This window comes from Anabrus simplex, chromosome 3 (assembly GCF_040414725.1).
Source record: "Anabrus simplex isolate iqAnaSimp1 chromosome 3, ASM4041472v1, whole genome shotgun sequence".
In the NCBI taxonomy this organism is placed as follows: domain Eukaryota; kingdom Metazoa; phylum Arthropoda; class Insecta; order Orthoptera; family Tettigoniidae; genus Anabrus; species Anabrus simplex.
Window position 1 is genome coordinate 401,477,935 of NC_090267.1, and position 22,328 is coordinate 401,500,262.

At 36.9% G+C, this 22,328-nt stretch overlaps 1 protein-coding gene across 3 annotated transcripts in view; it reads left to right on the plus strand.

The window, feature by feature from the left end:
• LOC136866434 (glutamate receptor ionotropic, kainate 2) overlaps nucleotides 1-22,328 on the plus strand; it is a 159,233-nt gene that overhangs the window by 34,522 nt on the left and 102,383 nt on the right. For all 3 annotated transcript variants that reach the window (XM_067143368.2, XM_067143370.2, XM_067143369.2), the window contains exons 3-5: nucleotides 3,253-3,396; nucleotides 9,876-10,063; nucleotides 20,235-20,392. In XM_067143368.2, coding sequence (XP_066999469.2) covers nucleotides 3,253-3,396; nucleotides 9,876-10,063; nucleotides 20,235-20,392 — 490 coding nt within the window. The remainder of the gene's footprint in view (nucleotides 1-3,252; nucleotides 3,397-9,875; nucleotides 10,064-20,234; nucleotides 20,393-22,328) is intronic.

The following is a 22,328-nucleotide window of genomic DNA, read 5'->3' on the forward strand; positions in this document are numbered from 1 at the left end:
TGAAATATTCTCAACCTGCTACCTGCATGCCATACTATTCTCCAAGTTGTGGTTGCGTCATTCTATCCCTTCATCTCCTGTTAGAATGAATGATTATTCATTAGTTAGGAATGACAGAAGCAGAAAGAGTATCTATATACGGGATGATGTGAAGTATTAGGTGATATTAAAATCCCCCAGTGAGTTCTCCAATAGCCCTGAATTCTTGTTCATTGAACTCATTGTTCGCGGTACGAATTGCTTGCTTGGTGTGGTGTATCATCCGCCGAACACTGGTAACATCACGAATCTGGAGGAAGCCCTACATGACCTAACAGCCAGGTATGAGCATCTGATTTTAATGGGAGACTTTAATACAGACTGGACAAACAAATCTACTGAAACAAAACGATTGACTGAGATATTTTCATCCATTCATTTGACAATACTACCCCTAAACCCTACACATCGTGTTGCCAACTCATGTATCGCTCCTTGATCTAATAATTACTAATAATAATACCAACCGAATCCTAACTCATGGACAAATGCCTTTTCCTGGTCTCTCCCAACATGACATGGTTTAGGCTGCATATTCCTTGAAGTGCCCTAAATTCAAGCCAAAATTAATTACTTATAGAGATTTTAAACACTTTAATGAAGATGAATTTTTTGAAGATGCTCTTAACACACCATGGCACAACATTCAGTCCATAAATGACATTGACGGAAAAGTTAATCATTTCACTGAACTACTTCTGACTTTGTATGACAGACATGCACCACTACGTACTGTTAAGGTAAAGAGACCTTCTAACCCATGGTTTTCCCAAGAAATACGAGAACAGATGAAAATAAGAGACGTAGCCTATTATTATTACATGCAATATCCCACATCAGACAATTTTGGAAAGTATAAAAAACTTCGAATCAAAACAACAGTTAATCAGAAATGTTAAAATACACCACTCTTATGATATTTTGAACACTCAAAATTCTAGTCAGATTTGGAAATCTCTTCGCGAAATGGGATTATGCAAAAAGAAGACAAATGACAACAAATGTAATGTACCACTAGCTGACCTAAATTCACGTTTTAGCTCATGATCCTCTCAGATGGATGAACAGACCAAAGCATAAGTAATTAACATGATACCTTCAAAAGTAAGACATAATGGTGAGCAGTTCTACTTTTCTCGTGTGATCCCCAGTGACGTTAGGGGTGTCTTCAGTGAAATAAAGTCAGGGTCCACTGGCCATGATGGAATCAACTTGTCTCTTTTAAAAAGAATCATAGACATCATACTTCCAACGGTCACACATATCATTAATAACTCACTCATGATTGGAGTCTTTCCTTTGAATTGGAAACATGCAATCATCCAACCTTTCCCTAAACACAACAACCCCAACAGTCCCAAACATTATCATCCTATTAGTTTCCTTTCTATATTAGGAAGAATGTTGGAGAAAAGAGTACATAAGCAAATGACCTGAATATCTTATACATTACAACTTACTTGACAAATATCAATCGGGATTCAGACAAAACTACAGTACTACCACGGCATTAGTTAAAGTGACAAATCACATGCAACTAGCAATAGATAAAGGACAAATGACTAATTGTTCTCTTGGACTTAAGCAAATCCTTTGATTGTGTAGACAGAGACGTATTATTCACTAAACTTAAGCAGTATCCAGTAATCGGGAGATAGTGGGTTCGAGCCCCACTGTCGGCAGCCCTGAAGATGGTTTCCCGTGGTTTCCCATTTTCACACCTGGCAAATGCCGGGGCGGTACCTTAATTAAGGCCACGGCCGCTTCCTTCCCACTCCTAGGCCTTTCCTATCCCATCGTCGCGACGTAATGCAAAAAAAAAAAAAAAACTTAAGACGCTGACATTTTCTTACAGCACTTTAACCTGGGTACAATCTTATCTTGGTGGTCATCAGCAGCATGTATCAGTGGGAAACAATACATCTTCATGGCAAACCACTAAGGTGGGCATGGAACAGGGTTCTCATTATACATGAATGATCTATCTGAGATGCTGACCAATTGTAAATATCACCTGTACGCAGATTATATTCAGTTATACATTCACACAAAGCCTAATGACTTAAACAATTCAATCACTAAGTTAAACGAAGACCTAGCAAATGTTAATGACTGGATTAACAGACATGGCCTGAAAGTGAACCCATCAAAATCACAGGTCATCATAATTGGTATGTATAAATCTCATGTTAAAATAACACATCTATATCCAGTGTTACGCTCAGTGGAATACCAATACCATTTAGTGATCATGTAAAGAACCTTGGAGTAGTATTCAATAAATATTTCAGTTGGTCGGAACATGTCAAAATTTATCAAAGAGTATTCTATTCATTACATTCTGCAAAAAGGATGAGGGACTTCCTTCCAAGAAGCAAAAGAAAATTATTAGTTCAAGTCTAATATTCCTAATATTTGACTACGGAGATGTGATTTATAATAGTATGAACAAAACACTTTCATGTTGACTACAGCGAGCCTCCAATGCTTGTGCTCAATTCATATTAAATATCCCAATCCAAACTCATATTAGCCCTTTCCTCTCTCAGCTGTCATGGCTAAGATTGACTGAACGATAAATACCACGCTGTTTCCCTTCTCCACAGTGTTCTGCAAACAAGCAAAACCAGACTATCTTAGAACAGACTTTAAATACCTCTCCCCTTCCGATAGTGCTCCCTCAAGGTCATCCACATGATCCCCCTTGTCCATTCCCATTCATCAAAGTAACTCGTAGAACAACTCATTCATACCATACATTCCTGGAACTCAATCCCAACTGAAATTAGAGGCATAGGCAATCCGAGGATATTTAAAAGGAAATTTTTAATGTGGTACTCAAATCTGTAAAAAGTAGATCTCACTAACGTAAAAAAAGAAGTAATAAATAGTTCTTAATTGTCAATAAGAATATAAAATTATAGAGGTTAAGTAAATTAATTTTAGTGATTTAGAAATATGTGTAACTAATGATTTTATGTATATTATTCTATAAATTGTGAAACGGTGTTTATAATATGGTTTGGCATATTAGCAGGCTTCATAGCCTGAGCCCCATCATATAAGAAAGGCAATAAACTAAACTAAACTAACTTTATGTACATTCACTAAGTGCCACCTGTCCCCTTGCATGAAAGTTTAATTCATAACCTGTTGATTGCAATTATGTTATCATTTCTATCAATGACATCTCTGTATTTTGTGTTTCCACAGGAGCACTTTTCCATGGTCCAGACAGTCAAGCAGAAATTGTTTTCAAGTATGCTATTGAAAAGATCAACAATAATAGGTCTCTTCACCTTGTTGATTTGTCTGAACGAGTAAAGGAGCATGACAATTTGGAAGTTTATATAACGAGTAAGTTGGAATTTCCTCACAATTAGTTACCGTATATAATAGCCATATAAGAGTCTTACAGGAGTTATACCAATGAAACAAATTTTATAAGATGTGTAAGTAAAGAAACATCATACAATATTTATGTCCCACGTTTTATGCTGTTCACTTATAAAAAGATGTCCTACAAACCATAACCAAAATTATTTACTGAGTACTTCATTTCACCCAGATGATCACCAATCATCATCATCATCAAGATCATTAGGAAAAGGGATACTGACATACTGTGAGTCAGAATGTGGAATGTTACAAGTTTAAATTGTTGTGGTAGGCTAGAGAATCTGAAAAGGGAATGGTTCAACTGAAGTTAGATGTATTTAGTATAAATGAAGTGGAATGCCAGGAAGAGCAGGATCTCTAATCAGGTGATGACAGAGTTTTCAACACAGAATCAAATAGGGGAAAAGCAGGATTTGGTTAAAATTGTTGTCAAGATAGACACCAAGCCAATGCCCACCACTTATAGTACAGGTCTATATGCCTACTAGTTCAGCCGATAACGAAAAAATCAAAGTAATATACAAAGAGATAGAAGAGTTAATACAACATGTAACCAGAGATTAGAACTGAATTGTGATGATAGACTGGAATTCAGTGGTAGGCAAAAGAAGTGAAGGTAATGTAGTTGGAGAATATGGATTGGGACAAAGGAATGAAAGGAGAAGTCAGCTAGTAGAATTGAGCACTAATCATAATTTAGTCCTCGCTTACACTTGGTTCAAAAACCACAAACGACAGTTCTATATGTGAACAAAACCTGGAGACACTGGAAGACATAAAATAGACTTTATTATCATCAGACAGAGATTCAGAAATGCAAGTGTAGGATTGCAAGCCTCACCAGGGGCAGACATGGACTGACTACATCTTGGTGGTCATGAAATGCCATGTGAAGTTGAAGAAATTGAAGAATATAAGGAATGCAGGAAAATGGGATGGAGGCAGGTTGAAGGAAAAAATAGTGAGGGAAGATTTCAAGGAATTTGCTGCACAAGGACAAAATGAAGAGTCTGAAAGGAACATGACAGATGAAGAATGGGCAGTCCAGAAGAATGAGATCAATATGGCTGCTAAAGAAGAGTTTGATGAATGGCAGAAGTATAAGAACACAAAGTATGAGGAGGGCAGGAAATAATACATGTGTCTAAAGACTGAAGTAGGTTAAAAGTGCAAGGCAGCTAAGGAAGAATGATTGAAAGAGAGCAAGGATGTTGAAGTTTGTATGGTTGTAGGAAATATAGATGTTACATATAAGAATATCAAGAAAACTTTTGAAGAATATGAAACTAGGTGTATGAATTTTAAGAGCTCAGAAGTAAAACGACTTCTAGGAAAAAAAGAGATAAGGCAGAAAAATGGCAGGATCATATTCAATGATTGTATCAAAGCAAAGTAGATGATAACATTCTGGGAAGAGGAGGCTAGTGATGCTAATGAAATGAGAGGCCCAACTTTGAGGTGATAATTCAACAGAGCATTACGAGACCTAAATCGAATCAAGGTATCTCGAATTGATGACATACCTCCATAATTACTGACTGCATTAGTAGAAACTGGCATGGCAAGTTTATTCCATTTAGTATGAGACAGGAGAAGTGCCGCCCAATTGAAAAAAAAATGCTGACAGGAGTGCAAATTACCATGTTGTTAGTGTAGTATTTCATGCTTGCAAACTTTTTGCACATGTAATTTACAGGAGAATGGAGAGACAAGTTGCAGCCAAGCTGAGAGAAGATCAGCTTCAGAAGAAATGTAGGAACACATGAAGCAATATTGATCTTATATCTGATCTTAGAGGATCAAATTAAAAAGGACAAGCCCACGTACATAGCATTCATAGATCTAGAAAAGACTTTTGATTACAGCATCTTGATTGGTCAAAGCTATTTCAGATTCTGAAGGTGATCAGGATCAATTAAAAAGAAGGAAGAATTGTCTACTGTCTGTACAAAAATCAACCTACAGTGATAAGAATCGAAGGCTGTGAGAAAGAAGCAGCAATTCAGAAAGGAGTGATGTGATCTTGCAATTTGTCACCTGTCCTTTTCAGTTAATGTTACATGTAAACTAGAACCTACTGTCAGATTCTTTATTATGAACACTCGAGTTTAGGCATTAATTACAAATTAACTGATAGGTCTATTTCAAAATGAGTTATATCAATGTGTTCCTTGTTTCATTCTGCATTAGAGCATCCAAAAATTTTGTTTTTGAAGTTCGTTAATTATTTTTTTAATTTGTGGTTGTAGTAAATATTGTCCAGGTGTTCGGCTTCTTCTCTAGGAACTGCTCAATTAAAAATATGTACATGGAAAACTACTTGTCTGATGGTAATGACATTTTTATATGTTATGACCACATTTTTTCATAGTGTAATTCTGAAGCGATAATTTTTTTCAACCATCCCAAAAAAAGTTTCTTATCATTTCTCTAAAGTAACTTTTTCTCAGCCCAGGATAAACGTCCAACAAAAAACTTGGGTTTACTTTGAAGCACTCACTCAAGGTTATCAGAAAGTATAACCGCTGTAACGTTACAGTGTGATACTGAATTTATGAAGAGTTATATTGATGGGAGGTTTTATGTGTGCTGGACTGTGCGATCGGTTAACAGTGTGCGGGGTGGTGAAACTGGGTGCAGGGTTGCTGCACCATGTACAGTACAATCGCCCCAGACAGTCTGCCTGTGTTCTGCATGTTAGCCACATGACTTCAAGATGCCTCCAAGACCACCGTTGTCAGAGGGAAAACTTGCAGTGGTTTTGAGTGCAATTTGTTTCCTTCATACAGACGGGGAAATGTAGGGGACACAGGTTCCCTGTGTACCAGAAAGTGGCAGATTGTATTGCCATCAGGGAAGAGAGTAGGAGCCACTTCAAAGGAGAATGATTAGAAATATATCATCTTGGTCAAGAAAGAAGCAATGTTTGAACCCAGGGCATTTGAAAATCCAACTTGATGATTTTACTTTGGCCACAATACAAGGAAATATACACGATTTTTACATGAATAAGGCACTCCCCACAATTAAAAGCCTTCACCTGAAACTGTTGTAATATATGAGGGATTTTACTGATTTGTCAATTTCTACGCTTTTGAAACTCCGGAAACAATGTAAAAACACACGCTAAGAAAATGGAAGACTACCACTGGGAGAAAGACAGACTGTTTGAAAATGTCCCTCATTTTGAGCCAGTCATAATCAACATGAATGACAGCAGTTCCGATTCATCAGAACATAGTGATTTTTCAGATGAAGGATATTGACAGAATAAATATACAGTAACCCTTGTAAAATTTGCACAGTGTGACATTTCTAAATTGGGAAGCCAGCCATTTATAAATCTGTAATTGAATGTTCAAAGTCCTTACGAGAAAAGGTGATGGGAAGTAGAATTTATACGAAGAAATAAAATTAAAGGCTGAAAGTAAATATAAAGCTGTGTTCATTGCATGCTGTGTTTACTACTGAACGCGGCAATGTTGTACCCAATTTCACCACCCCGCATGCTGTTAATCGCATGGTCCAGCGCGCACACAACTTCCCACCAATATAACTCTTCATAAATTCAGTATCACACTGTATGGTTGCCATGTTTGTAGTTTCTGATAACCATAATTGAGTGCTTCAGAACAAGCCCAAGTTTCCTGTTGTACATTTATCCTAGGCTGAGAAAACGTTGCTGTAGAAAAATAAGAATTTTCTTTGGGGTGGTTGAAAAAAGTGTAACTTCATTGTTATACCATACTATGAATACATGTGGTTAAAACATACACAAATTTCATGAATCTGGTAAGTAGTTTTCCATGTATATAATTTTAAGTGAGCGGTTTCTAGTGAAGAAGCAAGAAACCCAGACAATATTTATTTCAACCACAAATAAAAACTAATGAATTAACTCCAAAAACAATTTATCTTATACATTCTAATGTAGAATTAAACAAGAAAGATATTGGTATAACTTATTTGGCAATAGGTAGGGGCTGTATTTTTTGGTAATAGCAATACGTGCAATTTTTTTTCATATCTTCTTTCTTGCCTATGTATGACCTTGTAGGTACTTAAGTACCTAATTTTAGCAAAATGAACTTGCAAAATATCACAAAATCTGATTTATTGCACAAATTGTGCAAATAATCATGAAATATACCCCAACTTGGTAGAAAAATTTAAAATGGTACCGGAAAAGCTCTCCAATGAACGTTGAAATGCTTCTGAGAACTTGACCATTGTATTTTTCTTCTCAGTTGCTTGATAGGCTGTATATTCTCTACACAAACGCACACAATTAAGACCAAGGGTCATATTAGATGTAAGGCAATGGTACAAACTAAATCATGAACTCTACGAACAACAAGAATCCCTCACAGGTGCCATTAGAAGAAAATGGCTAGCTTTCTACGAACACCTGTATAGAATGGATACCCACAGACTGTCCTATAAAACCTTCCAAGTAGCCAGCAAGGGTAAACCACTGGATCGATTTGGACCCAACAGGTAGCGAAGGATCTGGCAGAATGTAATATTAAAAATGCCATCATAATTAACAGAAGCAACTGCAGTACAGTTATTGAAACGAAACCCTTCCTAACATCCCTTACAGAAGCTAACCACAATGAGACGAGAAAATGGTCTGAAGAATGCAAAATAGAGTTCAGCAAGAAAATGAAGGAATACTGGGCCAACAGAAAACATCAAGGTACCAAGAAGAAAGCAGCAGCCAAACCTACCATTAAGAACACCAGAAGCGGCAACAGTCAAAAACAACAATACACCTAATGCACAAGCACCGTGGACCTCAGGCGGCCCAAACAAACTTTTAAAATGGTTTTATGTGCCACTAACTACTTTTTGAAACTTTTTGGAGGTGCCAAAGTGCCAGAATTTTGTCCTGCAGGAGTTCTCTTACATGCCAGTAAATCTACTGACATGAGGCTGACATATTTGAGCACCTTCAAATACCACCGGACTGAGCCAGGATTGAACCTACCAAGTTGGGGTCAGAAGGCCATTGTCTCTACCATCCGAGCCTTTCAGCCCAGGGCTAGGAAGTTTACTGACTTTGAACATGGAATGGTTATCGGTTGCCACATCAGTAAGCAGTCAGTCAGGGCCACTTACTCCCTTCCCAAGTTGCAGTAGTCGACTCATGAGGACGTGATTGTGAAGTGTAAACACAACCACAATAAAACCATGGCCAGGTAGACTACGTGTGTTGACCAACAGGGAATGTTGAGCGTTGACGAAGGTGGTATGGAAATATTGCCTGACGTGTGATACCATCACTCGTGAATTCCACAGTGCTACTAATAATGCAGTCAGCACCATGTCTGTATGCCACGAGATACGAGTATTGGGGTTCAAGACCTAGGCACCAGCCCATAAATCGCACATTTTGGTGGTGAATGCTAAGTGCCTTGTTTATGGTGTTCGAGCACTGTTTATGATTTCTGAATTACTGGATACATGTGATTTGGAGTGATGAATCATACTGTATTATGTGGCAGTCAGAGGGAAGGATCTGATGATGCTTGTTGTTTTAATGGGCCTAACATCGAAGGTTATTGGCCCTTTGGGAAGGATCTGAGTGTAGTAAATGTCTGGTGAATGAGCAATATATACCAGCCTGTACAGCATCCACTGTAAAATTTGTAAGACGTAGGATGACGGTGTAGAGGATTTTTTTTATAGAACGGACTTAGTCCTCTTGTAATACCAAAGAGCACATTGAAGCTGGAAGGATATAAGAACATTTTGACCAGCTGCATGTTGTATATGGTAGAAGACCAGTTTGAAAATGAACAGTGTATTTTAGCATGATAATGCTCCCTGCCACAAAGTAGGGCCTATTCATGAGTGGTTTGTGGACAGTAAGATTCTGGAAATGGACTGGCCAATACAGAGTCCTGACCTCAGCCCTATCAAAGACCTCTGGGATGAACTAAAATGACTGCTTTGCTCCAGACCTCAACGACCCACATCTCTAACTATGTTTACTGTTAAGAACAGTATGCCTTTTCTGCAGTGATGTTCTGACACCTGTTATAGTTAGCTGCCCTACAGAGATTGAGGTGTAATAAAGAGTCCAGGGGTGAGTCTATGCTGTATTAATGTCAATACTGGCCATTATACCCGTAAAACACTTAAAGGAGAGTTTTATGCAGGTGTACGAACATTTTTTATCAGACAGAGAGAGAGAGGGTAACAATAATACTACTCTACCACTGATCTGCAGAGGCAGCTAGAGAAAGAGAGAGAGAGAGTGCATGCGCGCGCGCATGTGTGTGTGAACACCTTTCAAGAACAGTTGAAAGCACTGTAGTGAGGTAATTTATTTACTTTAAAAGCATGTGAAGTTGATTTCATTCTTTGTTATTTTTTTTTGAATCACCATCTAGTAGATACTGAGTTGTTTTTATTGACCCTGTCTTTAACAGTTTGTGATAAAATGCTGGCTGAAGGAGTGTGGGCAATATTTGGACCTCAGTCTAGTCACACAGCAGGTCATGTCCAATCCATCTGTGATGTGAAGGAAATTCCTCACATAGAGACTCGATTTGATGTGAAACATAAAAGACAAGATATCTTGGTCAACCTATATCCACACCCAACAGCACTAGCTAAGGTGAGAATAGTAATTATGTTATTAGAAATATTCAAATGAAGATTAAATTTGGTATGAACTTATTTAATGCTAGAAACAATATGATGTAGTTGAGTGTAGTTATGATGAACAATTCAGACTAGATTATTTACTGTTCAAAATAGTCACCTCATGGTAACTGATCCAAAAAGTTAGAGATTGTGTTTAGGTGAATATAATGGTTATTTATTTATTTATTTTTATTTATCTTATGGCAAGTATACGAAAGAAAAAGAAAATTTACACTATATACAAGGACAAGAATGTTGGTAGCGTTCACAGTTACAAATCAATGTCCAGTTGTTGTAGCCATTCTAAGAAGGAAGGTATAGCACTGATGACATCTTGGGCTGGTCCACCATACTTCCTCAGAGGGCACTCCTCAATAACGTGCTACACTGACTGGAAAGGGCTCCACAGTCACAGGTAGGGGATTCTCGAAGTCCCCACTTATGTAGCATGGCATTACATCTAGCGTGGCCTGTTCTTAAATGGTTGAGTGTAGACCATTGGTGTCTCTTCAGCTGAAATCCTGGGAGTCCATTTGTGAGGTCTTGGATGCCTTGGCGTTTCACACATGCAGAGCTCCAGCTTTGATGCCAGTTTTCCTGGATATTGAAGCCAGTTATGTCATGCCATATTAGGTTCCTTGATTTAAGACAAGAAGGAGGTAGGTCAGTAAGGACCTCATGGATTTGGAGATTCTGTGGATGATCAGAACAGTGTAACTTTTTTCCACTCACATATAGTTGGATCTCTCACGGTCAATCAAAGTTACATCAGAAGAATGTAATGGTAATTATCGTACATAGTCAATACGACTGACAATCCAGCTCATCGACTGAATGGCTGAATGGGGTTTAGATGACCCCATGTTCAGTCTCCAGCCAGGCAGGGGGATTTTAACCACATTTGGTTAATACCTCTGGCTCAGGGGCTGGCTTTTTGTGATTGTCTTAATATACATCTTCACCTACACAACACATTGCACTACTAACCATTACAGAAATGCACAATAGCGAATACATCCCTCCACATAGGGTTGGCATCAGGAAGGGCATATGGCCATAAGACAGGGCTTAATCCATATTAGTGCCGACCCTTGATAACTAAAGAAGAAGAAGAAGAAGAAGAAGAAGAAGAAGAAGAAGAAGAAGAAGAAGAAGAAGAAGAAGAAGAAGCAGAAGAAGACTTTTTAATTTTGAATTTAAACTTTACCTTCAATTTGTGATCTTTTCTGCTCTTAAACCCCCCCACTCAAGCTTATTCATCTGTAAATGTATGTAGAGTTGACATTGGGGCAAGAGGCTGGCCAATGCAAATCATTCAGTCACCAATGATCTGCATTTAGGACCGTTGCCCAGGTGGCAGATTCCCTAACAATTAACGTAAATAAATAAATGAATACAGGATTAAAGCCACTATGTTTATTTAATGAAGCTGAGCTTTCAGCCAAATTGCATTGGCCTTCATCAGGGCAAGTTAAATTATGCTTCCGACAGTGAGCAAAGAAATTCTAAGAAACCTGGAAGTCATGGCCGTACTATTCACGGCCTACCCCACTCATAGGACTCAAGGATCATCATGCTGTAATTCGCTGCCCTCTCTCGATGGTTTTGTGAGTGCGTTCTGCTGTTCCATGGTCTGTTTCTTAAATGATTTCAAAGCAGTTGGAAATTTATCAAACATCTCTCTAGATAAATATTATTTCAATCCCTAATTCCTCTTCCTTCTTCATCTTTTGCTACCGCTTTTTCCCACACCTGTGGGGTCGCGGGTGCGAACTCTGTTGCACATGTGGATTTGGCCCTGTTTTATGGCCGGATGTCTTTCCTGATGTCAACCCTGTATGGAGGGAAGTAATCACTATTGCGTGTTTCTGTGGTGGTTGGTAGTGTAGTGTGTTGTCTGAATATGATGAGGAGAGTGTTGGGACGGACACATACACCCAGTCCCTGACCCAGCAGAATTAATCAGAAGCAATTAAAATCCCTGACCCGGCTGGGAATTGAACCCGGGACCCTCTGAACTGAAGGCCAGTACGCTGACCATTCAGCCAACAAGTCGGACCCCTAATTCCTCTTCCTATAAATGAATATTTGTCCCAATTTGTCCTTAATATCATTCCAAGCCACTGACAGCTTGAAACATTCTACTTAGTCGAGCAGCTAGTCTCCTTACTTCCAAGTCTTCCCAGCCCAAAGTTTGCAACATTTTTGAAACACTATTGTTTTGTCGTAAATCACCCAGAATAAATTGTGCTGCTTTCTTTTGGATCTTTTGCAGTTCTCATATCAAGTAATCCTGCTGAGTGTCCCATACACTAGAACCAAAATTTTGGGGTCTTACCAGTGACTTATATGCCCTCTCTTTTACATTCTTACTACAATCCCAAAATATCCTCATATCCATAACCATATGAAGAAATCTGTAACCCTTATTTATGTGATTACCCCAATGAAGATCTTTCTTTATATTAACACCTAGGTACTGCCAGTGATCCCAATGAGTTACTGTCAGCCCATCAACACAGTAATTAAAACTGGGACTTCTTCTATTTGTGAAATTTACAACATGAATTTTCACCCTGTTAACCATCACACCATCGCCTGCTGTCCTCCTCACAAGTTTGTCAAGATCTTGTCAAATGAGAGACAGGCTCAGACAGTCATCCAACATACAGCCTGATTTGTATGTGCATTGACTTCCTTAAACAAAACTATGCATACATATCATCCCTGAAAATCCTAAATACTTTTAGGGCACAACATCTCCATGCATGTGGCCTATTGATCATGATCTAATATGTGAAAAGGGGTGTGTAAGAACAATATGATGCCATTCCAAGCTAAGATACCACCACATACGTCATTGTCTCTTCAGAAATGTTAGCTGGACTGTACCTATTCTTCCACTGTTAATGTATGCAGCATGCTAAGAGTTGCTGTAAGGATTGAATCTGGATTTGTCCATAAATTGAGCAGATTCCCACATTTCTTTGGTACACCATTATAACTGGGTAATTTTGTGGGAAATATTTCAGAATGAAATATATCCTCATTCTACCATCATAAAGTAGTTTTTGTTTCCCTTTCAGCAATATTTCTTTTGATTTTTATACTTTTACTTCAATCTTCTGAGTATACTGAGAGATTTGGCTATGCGGTTTAGGTCACGTAGCTGTGAGCATGCATTCAGGTAATGATTGAATCAAATTCACTATCAGCAGCTCCGGAGATGGTTTTCTATGCATTGTAGTTTCACACCAGGAAAATGCTGGGAATGTACCTCAATTAAAGCCATACAATAATTGCTACCTTCCCAATCCCAGTCTTTTCTCAACCTTACATCACTGAATACCTTTGAAGGGTAATGGAGTTTTTAAACCAGTATAAAACAAATAAACAAAATTGAGTATAATTTTCTTCAGGTTGGACTATGGCAGGGATGGCAAACCTATGACATATCTGCCACTAGTTAAATGAAATGGTGTATGGCTTTTACTGCCGGGAGTATCCGAGGACATTGCCATTTTTTGCAAGCTGCTTTACGTCGCACCGACACAGATAGGTCTTATGGCGACGATGGGATAGGAAAGGGCTAGGAGTGGGAAGGAAGCGTCCATGGCCTTAATTAAGCTACAACCCCAGCATTTGCCTGGTGTGAAAATGGGAAGCCATGGAAAACCATCTTCAGGGCTGCCGACAGTGGAGTTCGAACCCACTATCTCCTGAATACTGGATACTGGCCGCACTTAAGCGACTGCAGCTATCGAGCTCGGTAGACAACATACTAACATATTTGAATGTTTTTAACATGTAATAAATAATAAAAAATCATTGTTAATCCGTACTGAAGGTACTGAATGTAGGATGCTAAATGGTTTATTGTGTCACCTATTCAATACATATAAATTTTTACATTTACATTATTACATTTATTATTAAATCCACTTGAGACATGTTTCGCCCTTCATTGAGGGCATTGTCAGTCAAATTACCTCCTCAAGGCAAAAATCAGGTACCTGATTAGTATTTAAAATGTACACATTAATATACATTACAATGGGAAAATTAAGTACGAGAAACACTTGTTCAGTGGTGTTAGTTAAACAATATAAGTTTATAGACTAAGTAGTCGGCACCAATGCGTAAAATCACTGGGTAATTTTAGCAGAGTCCAGCAGTGGTGTTCCGAAGAATAATTGACTCACTCAAGAGAAAAACAAATGAAATTATAAAGTTTATACAAATTTTTACATTAAAACAGTCAGGGGAGAAAGGGTATAAAGTGTTCGGCGTCAATGTTCGTAACAAAAATTACTGTCAATGGTTGAATGATTACAGGTTGACAGGGTAACTATACAGTAAATTTACAATATCCAATTGAACAGTTGTGAATTTACAGTTTTCATACATATTAACAAGAGAGCAGCTTGGTGAGCAAGGATATAAAAATGTCTAGCACCAAGTGCGTCCCTTTGTTTAAGTCGTTGGAAGACGATTGCAGCATTAACACATCAGTAATATGCAGAGTGGTTTAATCTTAGTTTATAATCACAGGGGGCAGGGAAAAATATTCCATAGCAAATGAGGTTCTATAGGTGTAGTCAAACTGAAAGTTGTCTGGATGAAGCCACGGGTTCAGAATGGTGAATTTGGTCAGCATGGATGGAGACTCATGGGTGTCACTGAGTACACGGTGCATTTGAATGGCAACAATGATGGCAGTTATTTGTAGGTAATTGTATTATTGGGAATGTGTTGTGGGTTGAATCTTTCGCTTTTTAGTTTAGTTAACTTCATGTAGCTTGGAATGTTATGTGGAAACATCAGTGTGAGATGCTAGTGAGACTTAAATTGATATTATTTTGTAAATGAAAGTATGAAGGACCTCGGGACGAAGTTATTGTATTGTGCTGCTGGTCTGGTGAAATAGAATTGAGTTGCTTATGCTATAAACTGCAGTGGAGGGATTAGAATGTATAACTACAGAGTCAGAGCGTTGTAGCTAGGACGAGGCATCTTCAACCAACACTCGCCAACAAATAGCCTCTATGACTATGAGTCAACTAACACTCACCAACAAATAGCCTCTCAGTGACACAACAGGTAACTTCCACTTCATACAACACAACTTTCAACAACACGCTAGAATCCAGCGCACACTGGCACGAACATGGCGTGCCACTACGGCTCCTCTTCGCAGACAGAATGTGAAGATGCCTCGTCCCAGCTACAACGCTCTGACTCTGTAGTTATACATTCTAATCTCTCCACTGCAGTTTATAGCATAAGCAACTCCATTCTATTTCACCAGACCAGCAGCACAATACAGTAACTTCATCCCGAGGTCCTTCATACTTTCATTTACGAAATAATATCAATTTAAGTCTCACTAGCATCTCACACTGATGTTTTCACATAACATTCCCAGCTACATGAAGTTAACTAAACTAAAAGGCGAAAGATTCAACCCACAACACATTCCCAATAATACAATTACCTACAAATAACTGCCATCATTGTTGCCATTCTAATGCACCATGTACTCAGCAACACCCATGAGTCTCCGTCCATGCTGACCGAATTCACCGTACTGAACCCGTGGCTTCATCCAGACAACTTTCAGTTGCTATGGAATATTTTTCCCTGCCCCCTGTGATTATAAACTAAGATTAAACCATTCTGCATATTACTGATGTGTTAATGACCGAGCTGGATAGCTGCAGTCGCTTAAGTGCGGCCAGTATCCAGTATTCGGGAGATAGTAGGTTCGAATCCCACTGTCGGCAGCCCTGAAAATGGTTTTCCGTGGTTTCCCATTTTCACACCAGGCAAATGCTGGGGCTGTACCTTAATTAAGGCCATGGCCGCTTCCTTCCCACTCCTAGCCCTTGCCTGTCCCATCTTCGCCATAAGACCTATCTGTGTCGGTGCGACATAAAGTAACTAGCAAAAAAAAAAACATGTGTTAATGCTACAATCATCTTCCAACGACTAAAACAATGGGACGCACTTGGTACTAGACATTTTTATATCCTTGCTCACCAAGCTGCTCTCTTGTTAATATGTATGTAAACTGTAAATTCACAACTGTTCAATTGGATATTGTAAATTTACTGTATAGTTACCCTGTCAACCTGTAATCGTTCAGCCATTGACAGTAATTTTTGTTACGAACATTGATGCCGAACACTTTATACCCTTTCTCCCCTGACTGTTTTAATGTAAAAATTTGTATAAACTTTATAATTTCCTTTGTTTTTCTAATGAGTGAGTCAATTATTCTTCGGATCACTACTGCTGGACTCTGCTAAAATTACCCATTGCATTGGTGCCGATTACTTAGTCTATAAACCTATATTGTTTAACTAACACCATTGAACAAGTGTTTCTCGTACTTCATTTTCCCACTGTAATGTATATTAATGTGTACATTTTAAATACTAATCAGGTACCTGATTTTTGCCTTGAGGAGGTAATTTGACTGACGATGCCCTCAATGAAGGGTGAAACATGTCTCAAGTGGATTTAATAATAAATTCCTAAATGTAAAAATTTATATGTATTGAATAGGTGACACAATAAACCATTTGGCATCCTACGTGTATTAAATAAGTCAGAAATCTAGCAACATAGCATATATCATATTATGTTTTAATACAGAAGTATGTCTCAATTAATTCTATGGCCATATATTTTACAAGCTTTATTAAGTTAAAGCAAAAAGTATACCTTATTCTTAAAATTTACTAGTTTAAAAAATAATTCAGTGATGTTTTCAAAATGAAATCATGAAACATTTTGTTGAATGGATTTTTTTTGTAATGTAATGACAGATAAAGGTTTTATGATGATTTTAAAGGATGGCACACTAGACAGTAAAAGGTAATTAAAAAAGAACTTAATTGACATGCTGGATTTTTTCCATTACTATTAGGAACAAGAGTGGTGATAGGACACTTCTTTGTTGGACACCTCTCTTTGTCTAAAACTATTTTGATCGTCCATTGCCTATCTGAATATAGCTGTTACAATTCTTTTGGAGCATCTTTACTTTGTCAGTAAAGCACCTTGAGGTCTTCTAGACATTCCCAGATCTTGTTCTGTGAGACACTGTCATAGGCCTTTTTAATGTCCAGAAATATATTCACAAAATTCCTAATACTTTTTTTAAACATTCTTATGGCAAAAATGAGATCCATAGTATTTTGATCTTTCCTGAATCCATGTTTCCTTCTTTTTTACAAGTTGCTTTTAGGCACCAAAACACAGATAGGTCATTTGGTGATGATGAGACAGGAAAGGGCTAGAAGTGGGGTTGAAACCCACTATCTGGCCGTACTTAAGCGACTGCAGCTATTGAGCTTGGTGAATCCATTTTGTTCTTCCCCAAACAAAGGTTCCATTTCCTAAGTCTCATTTCAATGATCTTTTCCAACAGCTTCAGTGTGTGTGTGACAACAGCATTATGCAACTATAGTTTCCACATTTCTGTCTGTTGCCCTTTTTAAACAGTTAAATTATACGGACTCATTGGCTGAACGATCAGCATACTGGCTTTCAGTTCAGAGGGTTCCGGGTTCAATTCCCAGCCGGGTCGGGGATTTTAACCTTAATTGGTTAATTCCTACGGCACGGGTCCTGGGTGTATGTGTCGTCTTCATCATAGTTTCATCCTCATCATGACGCGCAGCTCGCCTAAGGGCGTCAAATAGAAAGACCTGCACCTGGCGAGCCGAACCCATCCCGGGATATCCCGGCACTAAAAACCAAACAACATTTCATTTCAGTGAATTGATGATTCCCTTTCTCCTACCTTCTGGGATTTTGTTTTCTTCCCAGATCACTGAGAGCAATATATACAGCCAATTTAAGCCTTATATTCCAGCTGCCTTTATCATATCTTAGGTGATTTCATTAAAGCCTGAGGACTTGCGATTTCTCATGCTTTGCCAATGTTTGTAGCTGTTGGAATTCTAGGATTAGGAAGCCAGAGTTCAGTTTGTCCGGTGCCATAATAACTTTTACTAGTTTAACTAGTATGGATGTGCCAATGACCTAGTGTTAGGCCCCTTTAAACAACATGCAACATCATCATAACTAGTATGGCTCACCCATCCTAGGAAAATATTAGGGCAGTGCCCTACATTGTTTAGTTTCAATTCAAGGTCCGAGTAATTAAATTTACACAAAATAACCAAGTTACATAGGTTAGCAGACCACTCACATGCACAAGTGCATATGACTAGTGATACGAACTGACAACAATTCTTCATTGTCAGTGCTATACAGTAGGTTTATCAGCCTGTTTTCAAATACACAAGTATATGTATGTGACTAATGATGATCCAAGCCCTAAATATGAACCTACACTATATGGTAATTCTTCAGTGCTAAGTATTGATAGTCTCTGCATTCTTCTATTATGTACCATCAATTGGGGTAACTTCAGGCTCATTTCAAGATCTATTAATAATCTGACATGAAAATGACAGTGTAAAGATCACAAAGATCACCACTGTTATGAAAAATGAATGTTAACCTTTTATGGTCCTCTGAAAAGAATGAACTTGGAGAGATTGGTGCAAAAATTGCTCGCTTTCCAGGAAAAATGAAAATCTCATCCATGCTGGCTGAAGGTGGTGCACAAAGGCAAAGGCATGTGGGTAAATGATATAAGACCAGAGGACATAATGGAGAGGACCATCTTTAGGAAGAAAGTTGCAGGGTTGATTAATGTTCCAGAGAAAGGACCTGCTAAACTGCGGAACATTTTGGCGGAAGAACAGCTGAAAAGGAGCATGAGGTTGAAAAACCTTTAGTTACAAAGTAAACAAAAAGGTGTAAGCCTAAGAAAGAGAGGCAGGTAGTTTGTGTAACTGTAACCCACAGTTGGCTGTAATAATGTAAATAAATAGCTTAAAATAACTAAAAAATATTCAACCACTGATTTGAACAGCCTTGGGAATTCTCTTTACTTGAAACCCCAACCGTTTTTATTTTTCCATTCATCTATTACTTTTCTGTCAAGAAATGTTTAAGTGATGGAAGAAAGCGATGACTAACAGTTGTGTGAGCTGGGTTGAATTTGGTGGTTGAAGAACAATATTATTGTTTTCATCTCTAGACTGCAGTGACTTGACAAACTGTTGCTTATTATTATTATTATTATTATTATTATTATTATTATTATTATTATTATTATTATTATTATTATTATTATTATTATTATTATTATTATTATTATTATTATTATTATTATTATTATTATTATTATTATTATTATTATTATTATTATTATTATTATTATTATTATTATTATTATTATTATTATTATTATTATTATTATTATTATTATTATTATTATTATTATTATTATTATTATTATTATTATTATTATTATTATTATTATTATTATTATTATTATTATTATTATTATTATTATTATTATTATTATTATTATTATTATTATTATTATTATTATTATTATTATTATTATTATTATTATTATTATTATTATTATTATTATTATTATTATTATTATTATTATTATTATTATTATTATTATTATTATTATTATTGTTGTTGTTGTTGTTGTTGTTGTTGTTGTTGTTGTTGTTGTTGTTGTTGTTGTTGTTGTTGTTGTTGTTGTTGTTGTTGTTGTTGTTGTTGTTGTTGTTGTTGTTGTTGTTGTTGTTGTTGTTGTTGTTGTTGTTGTTGTTGTTGTTGTTGTTGTTGTTGTTGTTGTTGTTGTTGTTGTTGTTGTTGTTGTTGTTGTTGTTGTTGTTGTTGTTGTTGTTGTCGTCGTCGTCGTCGTCGTCGTCGTCGTTGTTGTTGTTGTTGTTGTTGTTGTTGTTGTTCCAGGGAAATTCCTCAGATATGGAGTGCAAATTTTCAGAAATCAATCTTTGAAGCTTTACAAATCAAACTACCTGTTTTTGTTTCTGTTTTAGTTGAGAATAAGTGAGTTAGACATGAAATGGCTGAAGTTTCCCCATGGTGGACAGAACACTCCCAATTGATGGTACTGGTACTATGTATTACTTTTAATAGCTCTTGCAACTTTCTGTGTTCTCTGTAGCTACAAACTTGTACTGACTACAGATATTCCTAAAAATATACTGTCCTTAGTTTTTAATTATTTTCAGGTTTATATGGACTTAATTCTAACATGGAAGTGGACGTCTTTCACTATTATATATGAAGACAATGATGGACTTTCCAGAATTTCTATGTTACTGAAACTGAATAACATAAAAGGATACTCTGTAACAGTTCGTAAGCTAGATGCTGTTTTAGATTTCAGGTAAGATTTGTATTTGTGGAACACATTTAAATCTCTTTGTATGTTCTTATCAACAAAGATGGTATACAGTTATAAACTTATAATATAAGACATGTTTACAAATAGTTCCCAATTGATTGAACATGCATGAAATAAGCAAAAAGTTAAGATATAAGAACTCAAATAACATATACTGTTAAACAGACTGGTATTTTAGATTATCAATTCAATTGTCTAGGTTAATAGACATGATAACTTGTGAAAGAAGCAAACTGCAGGGAACAGTCATTGGTCATTATTCACTTATGAAGAAGTAGAAGAAGAACAACAACAGATTCTTTCTGGAACATAAATTTTCTCTGCAGTTTATTTCTTTCATATGGCATGTACAAAATGACATGTTTCATTTAATCAAGTGGAATTCTTCAGATTCCTCAAATCACAATAAAAAATAAAATTGCTTTAGAAAATATAAACAAGTTATGTAAATGTCTTTAAAATTATAAACTTTTTAATGTATTGGGGAAAAAGTGATATTGTAGTAAATTATAAATATCTTAATGTGTGTAGTAGGTTATTGGAATAGCTTATTCTGAAATCCCTGATGCATGTCTCATATTCTCACTTTTATCAAACTAACACTGAAATGCAAGGCTCCCACCAATCAAATTAATATCATATATATTTTCTTTGTTGAAATGACTGAGTTTCAACCCTCATAGCAGAAATCCAAAAGTAGTCTACACCAAGCTATAAATCAATATAATAATCAAGACTGTTTTTAGTGCATTAGTAATTTTCATTTCTTTCTTAAACATGTCTATGGACTATTGACTGTTTATCAACGTTCAATACTCATATATAACACTTCATTCAAGAAGGAGATTATAGTAGACACAACTGATATTCCTATGGTTATAATGCCTAGCTCTGTTTCCTGTTTCCTTATGCTCTCTTATTTCTGAGAAGATAACTTTATAACCCTTACTTTACAAAGGTAAAATTAAGTGTATCCTCCTAATTCAATACATCATATAATTGACAACATCATATTCAATACATCATATAATTTACAACATCATATATGATGCATTGAATTAGGAGGATACACTTAATTTTACCTTTGTAAAGTGAAAACCGTCAATACAGAATGATTCTAATATCTTGTAATAATAATAATTATAACCCTTAATTAATTTATCTCTGTTTTCATATTTCTCTTATCTATTTTTTTGCTTTGCTGGCCTCACAGAGGCTCAGGTTTAACAACCATGGAGCCCCTGCTAACTAGCATTATTTCTTTTCTTTAATTTTCCATATAAAAACTATGGTATAACTTTACATATGGCTCGCCAGGATAAAAGAACATAGTAATCAGGGCTGACGGTGGGCGAATAGACTTTGCTATAGGTTGAAGATTATTCCAGTGGAATGTCGTTTCCATAATTCAAGACAGAACATCTCGCTGTCTTGAATTATGGGAGTGACGTTTCATAGAGTAAATCTCAGCTAATAGCAGAAATCATTTGTGCCACCACCAGTCATGATTTAATATGAATAAGAAACACAAATAGGAATATGTTTAAACAGTTGAGAGGTAGTGGTGCAATAATTACGGATTAGAGATCTCACCACTGTAAAGCATAGATTGTGCTGTTGTCAATCTTGGAATAACGTGACTTATGATGTAATATGAATAAGAAATAGAGGCCTAAAGCCACTTTGCAGCTTCTAACCTGGGGGCTCACACACCCAGACCCCCTTTGCTTGATCACATATCAATAGTTTTGTCACTAGCCGGACCTAACAATCCAGACCAATGATTTGGTCACTGGCTGGATCTAATGTATCGAGACCAATGGATCTGTCAGTAGCCGGACTTAACCTATCCAGACCAATCGCTTTGTCACTAGCCGGACCTAACGTATCCAGACCAATGTAGCGAGACAGTAATAAA